The 18,533-nt window shown below is 42.1% G+C and overlaps 2 protein-coding genes across 2 annotated transcripts in view; both read right to left on the bottom strand.

Annotated features, from left to right (window-relative positions):
* Window positions 1-11,033, bottom strand: part of RCAN3 (RCAN family member 3) — a 30,985-nt gene extending 19,952 nt beyond the window's left edge. The window contains exons 1-2 of the mRNA XM_069479555.1: window positions 10,900-11,033; window positions 441-695 (exon numbers count right to left, since the gene is read on the bottom strand). Of these exons, the coding sequence (XP_069335656.1) occupies window positions 441-635 (195 nt within the window). The 5' untranslated portion in view covers window positions 636-695; window positions 10,900-11,033. The remainder of the gene's footprint in view (window positions 1-440; window positions 696-10,899) is intronic.
* The window catches only part of NCMAP (non-compact myelin associated protein), a 146,343-nt gene that overhangs the window by 92,910 nt on the left and 34,900 nt on the right, over window positions 1-18,533 (bottom strand). The window lies entirely within an intron of this gene.

Below are 18,533 nucleotides of genomic sequence, written 5' to 3'. Positions count from 1 at the left end.
AAATGTTAACAATTTTGTTGCAATGAAATCATAAATAGTCCTAATAGGTTGTATGTAATTAGCCCCAGGAAAAAGCTGAATTCTTTCTTTTGTGAATGCACTCCCAAGTAATAAGAAAACAGGCTAAAAATCACGAGCTTTTCTTTAACTATAGTCTCCAAAAATGAATGAATAAACAAATGGATTTAATAAGACTTGATTCAGAATTCACTAAAAGCCAGTGCTTCTCAAAATATTTGTGAAGAACTGGTTTTAAAATATTTCCTGTCTACTGCAGACTGATACTCTTCCAAAATACAACAAAAATGCTGCGGCAACATCTAAAGGTTGCCATGCACTTTCTGTACTTAATTTGTCAGGGGCCAGTAAAGCTCTGTTTTCCCAAATGCCCATATATTCAGTATGCTACAAATGCAGGGAAAGGGTGGATATATGCCTACCTTCTGCTCTTGCACCTCAAACACTGCTTCGTGGACACTGCAGGCAAAAAGTGAGGTAGGCAGATCACTTAAATCCATCATCTCTTCCAAATCATCTTCATTTTCACCAAAAATCATCTCTTCTTCCTCTTCTTGGTCACTGCTACAGAGATCTGACTGGCTGTCATTCCAAGATTTCATAGTGTCCCTTAACATTATCCCCTAAAAGTAGTTTTGTTCCGTTTTTAAAGTTCTAGGATGCCTATTAGGCACTTGCTGTAAAAAAAGAGAAAACAACACAGAGATAAAACTTTGAAGGCCAAATAATGTTCCAATCAATCAATTTCTTGACAGCAACTCAACACATGAAGCACTTTTATTCAGGAAAGATAAATCAGCATTTAAATCAACTCGTAACAGTCTTCATAAATGAATTCTATATACATTAATTTGATTTGCTTAGCATATTTTAATAGTATATTTCACTGGCAATGATATATTGAGAAAAAAGGCAATAAGTTTTTCTGGTGAAATTGGAAAAAAAAGGATAATATAAAATGAGATAGTATCAATATGTACACTAGTTTACAAGCAGTAGGAAGAAAAATGTGAACCAGAACGGCCTTCACATATTTGTTTTGGGTTTTGGGTCTACAACACTGAAACTGGCACAGCAGAGTAAAACCCACACTGATTCACTCACCATCTGCACCCTGAAATATGGTCTGTGATGAGCTGATTTTACCTTCCTTAACCAATTTGTTCTTTTTGAATATATTCTCAAAGAATTAAGTTGCACAGAATGAAAAGTTGTCTATAAAATTGGCCTTTGTTAATATTAGAAACATTTACAGTACGTAAAATTTAACATAGAATATAATTAAAAAGATCCTTTTTCTGAATTTTTATTTATTTTTTTTTTTGACACAGTCTCCCCCTCCCATTGCCCTGGGTAGAGTACAGTGGCGTCACCGTACCTCACAGCAACCTCAAACTCCTGGGCTCAAGTGATCCTCCTGCCTCAGCCTTCTGAGTAGCTGCAACAACAGGTGCGTGCCACCATATCCAGCTAATTTTTCTATTTTTTGTAGAGACAGGGTCTTGCTATTGCTCAGGCTGGTCTCAAACTCCTGGCCTCAAGCAGTCCCCCACCCTGCTCTCCCAAAATGATAGGATTATAGGCATGAGGCACCACAACCAGCTCTTTTTCTGAACTTTTAAAAGTCACTCATTTTAAGCCAAACTCCTAGAGCTGAAAGTGTCCCTCTCTTAAATAATGAAACAGAATCTGTCTCATATGGACTGTTCATGTGCATGTCCAGCTCCTCTAATGAGCTGCACATCACGCCCACCAAGCAAGGCACCTCGGACATAATACACTTCAAGATGCCAATACAGAATTTAAGAAATATCTACCAAGCACAGAAAACTATAAGTGATCATGATTATGACTACCTCAAGAGTACCTAATCTGTGATTTCCCCTTTTATTTCAAGGAACACAAGCCCACAAGAGTACATCACAGAGTGGTAATTACAGGATAAAAACAGTGTTTCCTGTTATTCTACTATATCAATTAAGACTAATTCTAAAAAGTCGAATCTTTATTTATCTTTATAAACATCTGCTGAGTGCCTACTGCTTGGTTTTCGGGGATACTAGATGAGTGAGACATGGTTCCTACCCACAAGGAACTCCCACCAAAGCACAAATTTATCCTCAATAGTGCTGACCACTCTACTCTCCTAGAAGACCCTGCTCCATTAATGGTCTGCTATGTGTTCAAGCTCCCCACCATTTGGAGTCTACCTTCCCCTCACTCCACCTGTATCTCCTCCACCTTTCCTACCAACTACCTGGGAAGGGCCGTGACCTGTATTTGCTGCTTTCCCTTCCTTGACTCCTGCCTCTCCTGAATTCAGTGTAGTTAGGCCTCGGCCACCCCCTTCTGGCTACAACTGCCCTCGTTATGGACAGCGATGGTTTCCTAACACAAGCACACTGTTTTCTTGCACTTTATTGCCCTTCATAGATAACTGTGTTTTTTACAAATGGGAGGTTTGGAACAACCCTACACCGAGCAAGTCCATTGGTGCCATTTTTGTGTCACATTCGCTAATTCTTACTATATTTCAAATTTTTTCACTATTATCATATCTGTTACACAGATCTGTGATTACTGATGTTTGGTGTTACCATTGTAATTGTTTTGGGGCACCACGAACTATGCCAATATAAGACAGGGAATTGATAAATGTGTGTGTGCTTCCTGCTGCACCAACTAATCATTCCCTGTCTCTCTCCCGCTCCTCAGGCCTCCCTATTCTCTGAGACACAACAATATTGAAAGTCGCCCAATTAATAACCCTACAATGGCCTATGAGTGTTAGGAAAGAGTCACACATCTCTTGCTTTAAATCGAAATCTAGCAATTATTAAGCTTAGTGAGGAAGGCATGTGGAAAGCCAAGATAGGCCAAAAGCTAGGCTTTTTGCACCAGTTAGTTAAATTGTAAGTGCAAAGGAAAAGTTCTTGAACGGAATTAAAAGAGCTACTCCAGCGCACACACGAATTTGTGTCAATAAAGTAAAATAGCTTTGTTGCTGATGTGGAGAAAGTTTTAGGGGTCTGGATAAAAGATCAAACCAACCACAACACTCCCTTAAGCCAAAGCCTAATCCAGGGCAAGGCCCTAACTCTCTTCAATCCCACGAAGGCTGAGAGAGCTGCAGCAGAAAAGTTTGAGGCCAGCAGAGGTTGGTTCGTGAGGTTTAAGGAAAGGAGCCATCTCTGTAACACAGAAGTGCAAGGTGAAGCAGCAAAGTGCTGCTGATGTAGAAGCGCTGCAAGTTAATCCAGAAGATCTAGCTGAAATCATTGACGAAGGTGACTACACTAAACAACAGGTTTTCAGTGTAGATGAAAGTCTTCTCTTGGAAGAAGATGCCATCTAGGACTTTCATAGCTAGAGAGAAGTCAACGCCTGGCTTCAAAGCTTCAAAGGACAGGCTGACTTTCTTTGGGGCTAATGCAACTGGTGACTTTAAGTTGAAGCCAATGCTCATTTACAATTCCAAAATTCCTATGGCCCTTAAGAATTATGCTAAATCTACTCTATGTTCTATAAATGGGAAAAACAAAGCTTGGATGACAGTACATCTGTTTACAGCATGGTTTACTAAATGTTTCAAGCCCACTGTGGAGACCTACTGCTCAGAAGAAAAGATCCCTCACTGCTCACTGACGATGCACTAGGTCACCCAAGAGCTCTGATGGAGCTGTACAAGAAGATTAATGTTGTTTTCAGACCTGCTAACTCAACAACAATTCTGCAGCCCATGGTTCAAGGAGTATGACTTTCAAGTCTCACTATTTAAGAACTACATTTTATAAGGCTATAGCTGCCATAGATAGTGACTCCTCTGATGGATCTGGGCAAAGTCAATTGAAACCTTCTGGAAAGGATTCCCCATTCTAGATGCTATTAAGAACACTTCATGATTCATGGGAGGAAGTCCAATAACCAACATTAACTTGAGTTTGGAAGAAGGTGATTCCAACCCTCATGGATGACTTTGAGGGGTTCAGTACTTCAGGGGAGGAAGTAACTGCAGACGTGGTGGAAACCGCAAGAGAACTAGAATCAGAAGCGGAGTCTGAAGATGTCACTGAATTGCTGCAATCTCACGATAAAACTTGAGTGGATGAGGAGTTGCTTCTTATGGATGAGCAAAGAAAGTGGTTTCTTGAGATGGGATTTACTCCTGGTGAAGATGATGTGAACATTGCTAAAATGACAATGAAAGATTTAGAATACTGCATACACTTAGGTTGACAAAGCAGCAGCAGGGTTTCAGAGGGCTGACTCTCATTTTGAAAGAAGTTCTATTGTGGGTAAAATGCTATCAAACAGCATCCCATGCTACAGAGAAAGCTTTTGTGAAAGGAAGAGCCAACCAGTGTGGCAAACTTCGTTGTCTTATTTTAAGAAATTGCCGCAGCCACCCTAAGCTGCAGCAACCACCACACTGACAGTCAGCAGCCACCAACATCTCGGCAAGGCCTCCGCCAGCAAAAAGATTACGTCTGAAGGCTCAGACGATCATTAGCATCTTTTAGCAATGATATATTTTTAAATTAAGGTATGTATGTTGTTGTTTCAGACATAATGTTATTACACACATGAGATTACAGTACAGTGTGAACATAATTTTTACATGCACTGGGAAACCAAAAAATTCACATGACTTGCTTTATTGCAGTGGTCTAGAACCGAACCTGGGATCTCTGAGGTATGCCTGTAGTTGGAACCTAATTTCAGGTCTCAGCCTATCTCTGCAGCACACGACCTTTGGTCCATTCCATTCATTCTTACACCTCTCTGTGCCCCTGCCTTCTGGGTCTTGGTCCTTTCTGTATCTTCCTCAGCCACTGTTTTTTCCACTGGCTCCTCTTTCTTTGCTCCCACTTTAAAACTTGGTCTCTTTGAGGTTTCATCCCCATCCTTTTCCTCATCTTACTCTCCTGGGTGGTTTTATCCACATTGGAGCATTTAACTGCCTAACCACCAGTGGTTCTCAACTTAGTTTCTGCCTCCCTTCAGCACACACACACACACACACACACACACACAGTCAATGCTGTCTCTCATTTCACACACTAATTCCTAAGCCAGGAAGAATGTGACCAGAGCTGAGGGAGAAGCAAGAGCGGAATCTTGGACGATGAGGAGGATGGGTAGTTTGGAAAACATACCAGGTCCCCAAGAGATTCTGATCTGCCTCTTGGTCTTTCCTGTCTACACAGGCAAGAAAGAAATTACTGACATATATGACTACTTTCCAACTTATATCACCAAGCCTCAACCTCTCCCCTGAGTTCTAGTCTTGTATTTTCAGCTTTCTATTGAACATATCTACCTGGGTAGCCTACAGGTACTGTAATTGTTTTTTAATTTATTCCTTTAATTATTGTGCCAGAAATCTCTAATCTGCAAGGAGGTTGTGGCGGAGGGAATGGTATCGTACCTCATTGTGGCATTCATTACAATCTTTTCTTCAAGACTAAATTGTCACGTAGACTTTGTAGCTCTTACAGCACTTTGCTCGTTTTTCTGTTATATACTTACATTATGATTATTTGTTTATAAAACACTCCTGGCTACCAGACTGTGAGTGTCTTGGAATCCCCAGGCCCTGGCATAGTTTCCAGCTCACAGTATACGCCTTATAATAAGGACTGCTGAATAAAAGCAGATAGCATTGTGATTACCCCCGATATGTCAGCACCGACAAAGGAAAATTTAATTCTGCATGGGATTAGAGACAGAGTCCCCAAAGAGGTTATGGTGACGCTTCGAGGATGAATAAAGTTTCGGCAGGAAGAGAATGGGGAGCATTCCAGGCAAAGCCAACAGAATAATGAACAAAGGCATGAAGACAAAAAGATCTCTATGTACAAGGCCTTGTGATCTGGTGTGGCTACAGCGCAGTGTCTTTGGTGGGAGTGGCATGAGACAAAGTCAGAAAGGTATGTGTGGGCCAGGATACCATGAAAAGAAGGGTACAGAATTGTGATGTAAAAACCAGTCAGTATCAGCATGCCACTGAAGGTTTTTAGGCAGGGAATTCATAAAATCAATTCAATTTAACTGTCAGTATCACTAAAAATGGGCTGTCTACAGGCACTAATGTTTCCATCCCCTTTCCCCCAACCAACTAAAAAAAGGTGAGGAAAATACTGTGCCTGGTTTTCTGGAGGTTGGCAAGTTGGGGAGCTCTGAGACTTTCAGAAAGTCAACATATTTTTTGTTTTTTCAAGTTCTCTCTTCTAACCCTTAAAAAAAAAAGAGAGGGAGTACAGGAAACAATCCTTCACCTGACTTAAAAAAAAATTCTTAGAATGTTACACCTTCATTTCCTGTTTTCTACCTTCAATTTTGAGTACCTTTTTCTTTTGATGTAACTTCAAACAGAAGTTATAAGAATAGTACAAGGAATCCCTGTATGCTATATTCTTTACTCAGTTACCAATTATTAATACTTATATCTTGCCTGTTTGCTTTATCATTCTCTACTTTTACATATGTGCATTTTTTTAACCACGGAAAGTAGGATGGAGCTTTTTACCCCTTTTACTTCCAAATACTTCAGTATCAAGGCCGGGCGCGGTGGCTCACGCCTGTAATCCTAGCACTCTGGGAGGCCGAGGTGGGCAGATCGTTTGAGCTCAGGAGTTCGAGACCAGCCTGAGCAAGAGCGAGACCCCATCTCTACTAAAAAAAAATAGAAAGAAATTATATGGACAGCTAAAAATATATATATAAAAAATTAGCCGGGCATGGTGGCACATTCCTGTAGTCTCAGCTACTCGGGAGGCTGAGACAGGAGGATCGCTTGAGTTCAGGAGTTTGAGGTTGCTGTGAGCTAGGCTGACGCCACAGCACTCACTCTAGCCTGGGCAACAGAGTGAGACTCTGTCTCAAAAAAAAAAAAAAAAAAACCAAATACTTCAGTATCAAGATAATTTTCTTACACAACCCACAATATAATTACCAAAAAGAGGAAATTTAACATTGATAAATACTGTTATCTATCTAATTCATAATCTACATTCAAATTTTGTCAGTTATCCCAATAATGTCCGATATAGCTATTTTGCCTTTCAATGTTTTATATTAGTGTTAAATTATCTGCCTTTTATTCTACAATATTTCAATAATCTTATAGTATTGCTATGCTTTCTTCACATATACATCACTGTATATTTGATACACTTCAAAAGGACGGATTGCTGAAATACCACAGTAACGCAAATAGTCTGAACAGCCCTTATGTATACTCCAGAAAGATTCAGGTTCCATAATCAGACTTTCTAGATTTGAACTCTGGCTCCCCAAGTCCTATATATTAGGTAAATTGCTTTGCTTCTCTCTTTCTGTTTCCTTAACTATAAAATGCGGATAATAATCCTTACACAATAAGGATATTAGGAGGATTAAGTGTGAGAATACATGCTAAGTGCTCAGAATAATGCTTTGCATATAGTTAGTGCTCAATAATTATTTCTACATACGCATGATCTATGTTAATGCAACCTTGGGTTGACAGGACGCCAAGAATATCAGAACCATTGGTGGAAATGATATTTAAACAATAAAATGAGAAAAACCCATCCCCAAATGATTCAGTTCCAAGCAACAACAACAAAAAAAACTAACACTTTGTATCATTTCAAGGAAATTATTCAGTAGCAGGTGTGTCAATAAAATGAGCTCTAGGGCAACCACTGGAGGTAGTAATACGGCTCCAGAATAAAAACACTTAAAGATTTAAGAACAGAGAGCTAGGTGAAACAGGCGATGGTGCCTTTCTGTGGGCCTTACAGAATTTTACACCCTAATGCAATGCATACAGTGTGAGACATTATCATTCATATGATGGTTCTCTTGCTAAAGACAAGTCATAAGGATTTTTTAGATACAGCTTAAGTCAACACTGTCAACCATTTCATAATTTTCTGACATCATAAATGCAGTTAAATTTGAATAGAAAGAGATATGTAAGGAGAGCATATAAGGCAACTCAGCTCATACTTAACTCAGTTTCATGAAGGCAAAGAAGTACCTTGGTTCTCTGCTGTTATTACTGTAGTTGTGGCTAACTTTGCCCCACTCCCACTATTAGCAAACCAAGCCGTTCCCTGTTACTGATGGAGGCAAATCATGACTGGCCCAGCAGAAAGGGCTGAACCAATATGCACCAGCTTCTGCAAGCAAAGGTCTGTGCTAACCAGGGTTTAGTATCATCTCTAGCGAACTGGCTTCTGGCAAATTGTTTCTTCATGGAAACATTAAATGAGTGGAAAACCTCCAAGTAGCATGACCATCTGCTCTGCTACAACATGCCCTTTGACAAAAGTAATCCATCAAGGCAAAATGTCAAGCACATGGAGTTGATCTTGTATTTTCTGTTCTGGAGGTAAATTTTCCTCCAGGGTTTAAAAAAAATAATTTTTCAAAATAATATGCTTCCCAACTTGGTGAACATTTTAGTATCTTAGCTAGATGCATTTTAAAATTTTTTGATGTGTTCAAAATGCTACTGAGCAATATTGGATACAAACAAGTGCTCCATTTTCAGCTCTACAAGTGCCCTGCTGAATAACCTTGGAAAAATCACTTGGCTTCTCCGTATTTGTTCTCTCAGATACAAAATAGATACTCACAGATGCTCTAAATTACTAAATTTCTTTTAAAAACTTTTAAATTATAAATTTTAACTAATTTAAAAAAAAAAACAATAAACACTCAGGATGGTCAATGTGGGGGTTCTGAATGGCTACCATGAAGCCCCTACCTTCTACTTTCTCCTGATTCACCACTTACAAGGTAGAATTTTACTATTTTTTAGTAGCTATAGTAAAAAAAAAAATTTGGTGCAACAGTAAAGAGGTGAAATTCAATTTTTGTATTTTGTATGTTTCAATGATGTATGCCCTGTTTTCATAAATAATCTAGAATTGGTCCTGTTATTCAAAGTTCCTGCTACACCAGGAATAGTGGTATTTGTTAGCATGAGATAGATAATAGAAATATACAACAAAAATCAACTGTCAGAACATATGAAAACAACAGGCTTTAAAGAATAATTGAAGTTGGCCAGGTGTGGTGGCTCACGCCTGTAATCCTAGCACTCTGGGAGGCCGAGGTGGGCGGATCGTTTGAGCTCAGGAGTTCGAGACCAGCCTGAGCAAGAGCGAGACCCCCTCTCTACTAAAAATAGAAAGAAATTACATGGACAGCTAAAAATATATAGAGAAAAATTAGCTGGGCATGGTGGCGTACGCCTGTAGTCCCAGCTACTCGGGAGGTTGAGGCAGAAGGATTGCTTGAGCCCAGGAGTTTGAGGTTGCTGTGAGCTAGGCTGATGCCATGGCACTCACTCTAGCCCGGGCAAGAGAGTGAGACTCTGTCTCAAAAAAAAAAAGAAAAAAAAAAAAAAAGAATAACTGAAGTAGCGATATAAAAGACTGATGCTCTGTGTTTTGCTGTACATAACTCATTTCCTCTCAATATAACCTCTACATTCTAGGGAAAAAGTGGAGAGCACTGCCTGCCTTCACCTTCTGTGGTTTTTTTAGGTCTAAGTAAAAAACAGTATTGAACTTCAGAGCTTCTACTATTTCACAGGTTTCAAGTCTAACGGATTTCCAAGTCACAATATTTTTCAACGATGTTTAAGTTTTTCGACCAACAACTCCACTAACGCCAGATGAAATATGTCCTCATTTTTTTTTTTTTACCTAATGTTCATATATTTAAAAGCTTGACAAATGTTACATTTCTATAGTAGGAAAAATCTCGTTTACCCTAAAAGCACTGAAATCTCCTCCCAGGTGAAGAAAGAAAAGGGTTGCCAATGCAGTAAAATGTAAAAATGATGACATGGCTAAAGAAGGGGCTCTTGGTTTTCAGGGTTTTCACAATCTTCCTGCATCGAAAGTCCACATTCTAGAATACCAGTACAAAATCCCCACCAAAACCAACCAATTTGTCTGATGTACAAACATCTAGATCCTGACTCTTAATATTATGTGTTTATACAGTTCAATATATTGAACCAAAGCTAAGGAAATGGCCTTAAAATAAATTATTTTAAGTCATATGTAATCACAGCTACAGACAAATCAGTTGCTTCTCTTGCCACATAGCACATCAGAGATTTTTATGACAAGTTCAGATTAATTTGGTGTACTAGGTAGCTTTCGACAAAAGCGGAGCAAGTATTTTTGACTTTGAGCACTCCACGAAAACACCACTGTAATCCTAGTTTGCATCTGAAACACGAATCTGAACTGCTTCCCACGCTAGAATCCTAATCTCTAAGGAAGATGATCAGATTTTGCACGGAAGCTGGCACGAGGCACCCTGGAAACAGACCCCTGTTGCTCTACCTGTCCTGGCAGCGGACGGAAGCAGATACACAAGTTTCAAGAAGTTGGGGAATAACCGATGCGGCGGCTCTCCCCGCACCCTGGAGGAAGGGGGCGAGACAGAGAGAGGGGCTTCCACCTTCTGGCTGCCCCCGTTTTACCTACTGCACCTTTCCTGCCCTCAGGGGTGGGTTGGGCCTGTCAGCTCGTCAAAGAGTCAAGCAGTTGGTGGGAGAAAACTGCTGCTGGTGGAGGAGAGAAAACATTTTTTTTTTTTAGTTTTGGTTTTGTTTTCCAGGACACCACCCCAGAGGCTACCGGAGAAAAGCCTGGGCGCGACAGGGGCTGGGGCGGGGGAGACACGGTCGCGGCAGCACCTGCGGGGTCTCGGCTCGGGGGAGCCCACCCCTCCCGGGCATCTCCGGCGGCTTCTCTTTTTTATTTTTATTTTTTTAACTTTTCGCCCCCGCCCGGGGTCCCACTGCGGCCGGCCGCAAACCGGCTCCGAGTCGCCGGGCGCCAGCCCCGCCTGCGAAGGGAGACTCACCTGCGCCCTGCCCGGCAGGACGGAAGCGGGGGGAGCCGGGAGGCCTGGCGGCGGCGGGGCTGCGCGGGAGCCGGGCTGCGCGGCGGCCCGGGTTCGGGCAGAGTCGGGAGCCGCGCCGGCCGCCCGCAGCTCGCCCGCCACGCCCTCGACGCCCGTGGGCGCCGCAGCCTCTGCGGAGACACGGGCGGCGCCTGGACCGAGCTAGACTGCCGGCACCGCGCGCGCTCCCGGGCCCCCGCGCGCCCCCGCGCGCCCTGCCCCGCCCCCCGCTGTCCGGCGCAGGCGCCCGAGGCCGGCCGTGGGCGGGGGCGCGCGGGGGTGGGGCGGGGGCGTCTCGGGCATGCGCGCTCCGCCCACTCCTCCCGGAGTCTCGCTCCCTTTCCGGGCTGCGCCTCTGAGGCGGGGGCGCTGGGTACCCCAGAAAACAAAGCCCTTGGTGACCTTATTGTTTTCCACCGTGCCAGAAATAGTTTATCTCCTTTCCCTAGTGGCCCCATGTTGACGGTCACAAGAGTAGTTAACAGGAATATCAGGAACATATACCCAGCGCCAGTTACTACGTACACTGCGCCCAGTGCTTTGTGAGCTTTACCTCGTTTCACCTCACGGTAACCAGCGAACCGGATATTATTGCCCCCACCTTATAGATGAGGAGGAGCTTCCTTGTGCTTAATTGCCCGAGGCGAGGTGGCCAGTAGGTAGCTGAGCTGTAGATAGCACCCAGTGTGTGACTCCACATCCGGGACTCTTAACCCTGGTGGCTTACTGCCCCGGGCCACCGCCTCTTCCTCCTCCCCCTGCTCTCCCTCTTCCTCCTCTCTCTTTCTCTCCTTCCTCCTTTTCCTCCTGCTCACTCTGCTCCCCCTCCTGTCGCCTCCTCCCCCTTCTGCTCACCCTCCTCCCCTTTCTCCTCTTCCTGTTACTGCTCCTCACTCTATGCCTTATGCACAATAGTAATGATATTTACCTTTTTTAATGCTTTGTTTTTCATTTACAAAACACTTTAACACGCACAGTCTTGCCTGATTGTCTCAGAAGCCTGGGGAGGCAATGGGACATCATTATGCCAAATTCGCACACGGGAAGAGCCAGGGTCTAAGCGGTTCAGAGAGTTATCCAAACTTACAGTGGTAGGACCAATGCTTACACTGACAGGTATTATTATTGTTGTTGTTGTTGTTATTACTATTTTTACAAAGCACCTGAGCCCAACTTGGAAGGGAGCTGGTGTCTCTTCCCTTAGGTCGAGGGGAGGGAAACAGGGACATAGAGCAGGAAAGGAGCTTGCCTCAGCTCCCATCTTTAAGGATGTGGAGTTAGAAGAAAATCAGCTCTGATCACTCACTCATGGCCCCCTCTAGGACGAAGTGAAGGTTAGAATCAAAGGCACTCATGCACTCAGCACCTGCTCATGGGGTAGGAATATGGACTAAATTATGTAGAATACGTCTAATGGCTGTTAGATTTAAACCAAGGAGACGAGGTTGGATTATGACTGCAATGGCTCCTTAGCAGCTGCAGAGATATGTCCAAGAGGTCACCCCTCCTGTCTCCTGCTCCTCCTTCTCCTGCTCCTCACCTTGGCTTAACCAAATTCTTCACTTTCATTCATTTAACAAGTATTGATTGCAAGCCACTTCCTTTGTCAAGGTCTCCCTAAAAACTGCAGTAATTTTTTCTTTTCTAAATTTTTCTAACACAGCAACTTCTGCAAAAATTGAGTTTTTATGGCAAACAAGTTTGGAAGCTACTGCTTCTGTACCCCTCCTTGGGGACCCATGAAGATATAAACACAAAAAATGAGACTCTGAAAGGTCCTAAGTCAAAAGATCAATTTAGCTTTGTTTAACTCAGTTTCCCTGAGGTATTGGGCCCCGTGCTGGGTGCTGGGCTTGCAAATGTAAGACCCATACAAATCTGCCACTTGAGGAGCTCACAGGTAGGGGGGACAGTGATTGTGATAACAATTGTATACCTGCACTAATAGAGACATTTGCAAAGTGCTGGCAAAGCAGAGGAAGTGAGCAATCCTACCTGCATAGGCCAGGGAAGGCTTTGCAGTTAAGAGGATATTTAAGTAGGAGTTTTCTAGGTGTAAGAAATGAAACAGATCATTCTATGAAAATAACAGCGTAGAGGCATATAGGTATATCTTTGGGTTGGTCTTTGGGGTAAGTATTATCAGCTATTATTCAAGAGTTCCTTTTTCTGCATGATATACATCGCTCAAACTGGGTTAAGCAACAAATGGCATTCATTGACTCACATAACAGAAAAGTTCAGGGCTTCAGGCATGGCTGGATCCAGGGGGTTAAACTATGACATCAGGATTTAATCTTTTATCTCCATTTCTTGACTCTATTTCCTTTTGTGTTGACTTTTCATTCTCAGGCTGCATTTCCCTGTGAGATGGCAGGATGCCTGCCTACAATTTCAAACCACACTGTTACCAGCAGACAGTTTCTTTTCCCCCATGCTATCAACAAAAGTCCCAAGACTACATCTCATTGGTCTAACTTAGGTTATTTGTGCATCACTAGACCATTCTCTTGAGAAGGGGCATGGAATATTCTAACAGCCCAGGCGTGGGTCCTGTGCTCACCTCTGGAGCTGGGGTGAGGTCAGCTCCTCTCAAATCTCATGAACTGGGATTGGGGAGAGGTGGCTTCCTGTGCTAGGTATTTTCTGTTGGTTTCTCCAGATCTACTCTCTACACTTTTCCTTCCTGATTTGTGCCTGAAGAGGCCAACCAACATGGACTGTTTCAATAGGTCCCTTGTCCTCCGGCTTGCAGTTGAATTCATCCAATAGAAGACATCGGAAACAAGATCAGGGGGTCGGAGGATGAAGTAAGGGTATTATTATTCCACTGGGCCCATCTCTTCTGGGTTGCTGCAGGTTGGTTACATACATTTACTGGAGCATCTGTCAAGTGACCTTCTTCACATAGGTACTCTCTCCTGGTTCTGGCAAAGTCTCCCTTCTCCTGCCCTAGAGATGATGATGGCTTCCCTCTGTTGCCAGCCTCGGGGTATCATAACATCATTCCTGCTTGTTTCCTTCAACCCTGCCCACTCATTTATATGTAACTTTTGCTAAACTCTCCTTAGATTAATCATCTGCTGGGCCCCTCATGGTCACATTCACCAAAGGAAATTCAAATTTCTATTACTAAAAGAAAGGGAAATGAATAAAGATAGTGATGCTGGTTTGGAAAAGGTACTGCAATAGTGCAGACCAGAGATGACTGTGGCGTAGACAGGGTCATGAAGGTGGAAGTGGTGAGAAATATTAGGATTCTGGCTATATCTCAAAGGCAAAGTTAACAAAATTTACTGATGAGTTAAATGTGAATTCTGTGCAGTAGAGGGGAGTAGAGGACGGAAGCAGTTGGAAAACATACACCCAGCGCCTAGGAATGAGCTCAGCCCAGGCGTAGCAATTTGGGAGGGAGGTGTGGTGGTTAGTTGAAATCATGGGCTCAGACGAGATGACCCAGGGAGAACATGTGGAATAGATACAAAAAGGGCAAAGGGCAGACTCCAGAACAACACCAATCTTTCCACGGTGGACAGAGGAAGAGTTGCCATCTTGTACCTGTCATCTAGATTGTGAGCAACTCGAGAACTTGAGCACAAGAATGGAATCTTCCACATCCTGCCTCTGCACCACTGTGTCTAGCAAGGCGACGGGCACACGGTGTGTAATAAATGCTTGTTATGAATGAACCTGACGCGGTCTCACGTTTCTAACACCCCCTCCCTCTCCTCATTGTGAGGTTTGAGTTACAGGCAGAGAAAGAGAGAGAGAGAAATTGATCCCCGTAGCTCAAGCCAGTGAAGCCTGTGGCAAGGTTGATAAGCATTTCGCTGTCCTGGAAAACTTAAGTAGAACTTGCCAGATGATGCCGCAGATCCGAGTAGTGCATCTCTCGCCTTTCAGGAGAATTTCCAGACAGGTGATTTCGTTTCAGATTTTCTTATTTTTATTTGAGTAGATTTAACAGTCAATACTCTAAATAAAGTCCTTATTAGGTTTGTGTTAGGTTTGTGCTATGAAAGTAATACAAGTGGCAAAAGATCTCCCTCTAACACTCATACGCTGCTGGGGGAACGTAAAAAGATGCGACGGTTTTTTGGAAACTTTGCCAGTTTATCAAGCTAAACATATGTCTACTCTATGACCCAGAAATTCTACTGCTACACTCCTAGATGTATACTTAAGAGAAATGTAGGGAAATGTTAACCAAAAGAAAAAGAAGGACTTGTACAAGAATGCTCTCAAGATCTTTATTCATAATATCCCCCAACTGGGGCTGGGCATGATGACTCATGCCTGTAATCCTAGCACTCTGGGAGGCTGAAGCAGGAGGATGGCTTGAGGCCAGGAGTTCAAGACCAGCCTGAGCAAAAGCAAGAGCCCGTCTCGACAAAAAATAGATAAATTAGCCGGGCACGGTGGCGCATGCCTGTAGTCTCAGCTACTCAGGAGGCTGAGGCAGGAGGATCGCTTGAGCCCAGGAGTTTGAGGTTGCTGTGAGCTGTGATGACGCCACTTCACTCCAGCCCGGGAGACAGAGCAAGACTGTCTCAAAAAATAAAATAAAATCCCCCAATCGGAAATATTCCAAATGTCCATCAAAAGGAGAATGGATAAGCAAACTATGGTATATTCAAACAATGGAATAATTACTGTTACACATAAAAACATAAAGAAATATCAAAAAAATTGTTGAGCAAAAGAAGTCAGACATCAAACAGTACAGATGTATGATTTCATTTATATGAAATTCAAGGAAAGGTAAAACTAATCTATGGTAATAAGCATCAGAATGTTGGTTGCTTCTAAGGGATGGGGATTAATTGGAAAGGGGCACAAGAGAAGATTCAGGGATAATGGAAATGTTCTTTCTATGCCAATGTATACATTCAACACACATTTATTGGATGTCTCCGATTTGCCAGACACCTTTCTAGGCATTGGAAATATGGCAATGAACAAAACAGACCAAATCCCTGCTTTTATACAGAGCTACATCAGGTCTTTTAATTGGCTGTATAGCTTAATGCATTTTAAATAGAAAAAAAAAAGTAACATTTCTTTAAATATAGCAAATGACAAGTATAAGGAACTTTCTTTTCCCTTCACTTTTTAGTTGCTGATGAGAAGGCAGCAAAATACAGTGGAAAGAGCATAGGCTTCAGGGAGTCTGCTCTACCACCAAACTGATTGTGTGAACTTTGAGGAAATTCTTTAAACCCACTACAATTTACTTTTCTCATCTGTTAGATAGAGTTGATGATACCTACCTTGCAGCATTGTTGTTTTATAAAGTGCCAGACACATTGAAAATACTCAGTAAACATCAGTTGGTTTATAATCAGTTTACATGTAAACTATAATTTTTGCCCAGTGACACATGAGCAGAAGGAGGCTAACTTGGCTAGGAGAGGTTCTCTTTGCCTTTTGCTCTTCTTCTTTCTTCTAACCTGCAATGTGAACATGATGGCTGGAGCTCCAGCAGCCATTTTGGACCAGGAAGTGACCTTGAAGATAGAAGCCACATGTCCTGATCGTGGACCAAAAAGACAACGAACCTGTATCCGTGTGACAGTATAGCTGCCTGCCATACAAGCCCTGGGTTGCCTGCAGCCAGACTGCCTTTACTTGGGAGAGAAATATTCTTGTATCTTGTTAGATGTCTGTTGCAGCCAACTGTAATCCCAATAATATACCCTGTTAGTGATCCCACAGCTCCCTGTAGTACTTCTTCATAGCATCTATCACAATTGTAATTAAGAGAATAATTATGCAATTGCTGGTTTAATGCCTAAGTTATTGGCTAAGTCCCCAATTAGAATATCAGTGCCATGGGAGCCGGGACTAGTCTGTTTATGGATGTATCTCCAGCTCTTATAACAATATCTGGCTCTTATGGATAGTAAATGCTCAATAAATGTAGAAGGGAGAAAGGAAGGGAGGAAACAGCTGCTTCTGATTAGGAGAAAATTCATCTCAGGAGAACGTACGTAGTGAGAAAGGAAGAGGGTGAAACTAGAAGCCTGCCTGCTTTAACTCCAGGGCACACATTCCACCCCCCCTACCCCGGCTCATTAATGTGCATCTGGGTGTCCTGGATATTTAAATTCCTGATCTGTCATACACTCTATATCTCCTATGGGATTTGCCTCACAGATGGTACCTTTTCCTGAGGAGTCTTAAATTAACCTGCTCATTTGTCTCCCACTCCTGCCAAACCAGCCATTTCCCCAAGAAGAGAGCTGCAAACGATCCAAAAGTTTTCTGGAGGAATGAAGCTTCTTAACACCACGTTCAACATTGGTTGGGAGATGAGTGATATAGATTTTTGATATTTTTAATGTTCTCATTATAAAAGCTAGACTTGGCCTTTATTTATTTATTTATTTATTTTGAGACAGAGTCTCACTCTGTTGCCTGAGCTAGAGTGCCATGGCATCAGCCTAGCTCACAGCAACCTCAAACTCCTGGGCTCAAGCAATCCTCTTGCCTCAGCCTCCCAAGTAGCTGGGACTACAGGCATGTACCACCTTGCCTGGCTAATTTTATATATATATATTTTTAGTTGTCCTGATAATTCCTTTCTATTTTTTTAGTAGAGATGGGGTCTCGCTCTTGCTCAGGCTGGTCTCGAACTCCTGACCTTGAGCGATCCTCCCGCCTCGGCCTCCCAGAGTGCTAGGATTACAGGCGTGAGCCACCGCGCCCGGCCTAGACTTGGCCTTTATAGATAATTTGAAAACAAAAGAATAAATAAGAACGTTAAAATCACTTACAATCCCATGATCTAGAGATAACCAGTATTCAGTATTTTGGTGTACCATGTTTCCTTCCAATCTGTTTTCTAAGATCAGGTCTATCATTGGAATCATTCATTTTGGATCTCCCGTCTATTTTGCTTAACACTATATTGCAAGCATTACCTTGTGCTTTAACATATTATTTTAAAATATTTTTATGACTCTACAACATTGCACTGTGTTCTGTTATTTATCTAATTATTCCCTTATTGTTGGAATCAAGGTTTCATTCACATTTTCTCTTATATAATGAAACATACAATGAATACCTTTATATGTAAATATATCATTGCATTTATGATTAGTTCCTTATATATTCCCAGATTACTAGGCAAAGGGGCACGAATATTTTAAAATCTCTTATTGGAGATTTAATGCATGGAGACAACATGCATTTCAGAAAGGTTGTCCAAACCATACACTTCCACATCCTCAATTTATGTCTTAACATCCTCAGTAATATTGAGCATTGTATTTAATTTTAAATGCCTTTCCTGTTTGATAGGCCAAAAAAAAAAAAAAAACCCCACAAAAAAACAAACAAACAAACAAACAAACAAAAAATCTCCCATAACATGGCATCTTAATTACTGGGTGAATGAACATGTTTTTCACATGCATTCATTTGAGAGCCGCCCAAGTTCTTTGTGCATTCTTCTCTTGAGCTTTTAGTACTGTTTAATTGATTATAAGAATACCTATACATTATAGATAGTAACCCTGTGATTATATTTGTTGGAAATTTTCTTTTGTGATTTCTCTTTTGAAGTTTTTCTTTTTTTTGATATACAGATG

Source organism: Eulemur rufifrons, chromosome 8 (assembly GCF_041146395.1).
Source record: "Eulemur rufifrons isolate Redbay chromosome 8, OSU_ERuf_1, whole genome shotgun sequence".
Classification (NCBI taxonomy): Eukaryota; Metazoa; Chordata; class Mammalia; order Primates; family Lemuridae; genus Eulemur; species Eulemur rufifrons.
Note: the sequence above shows the minus strand (reverse complement) of the source record. Positions and strands in the feature narration are given on the sequence as shown.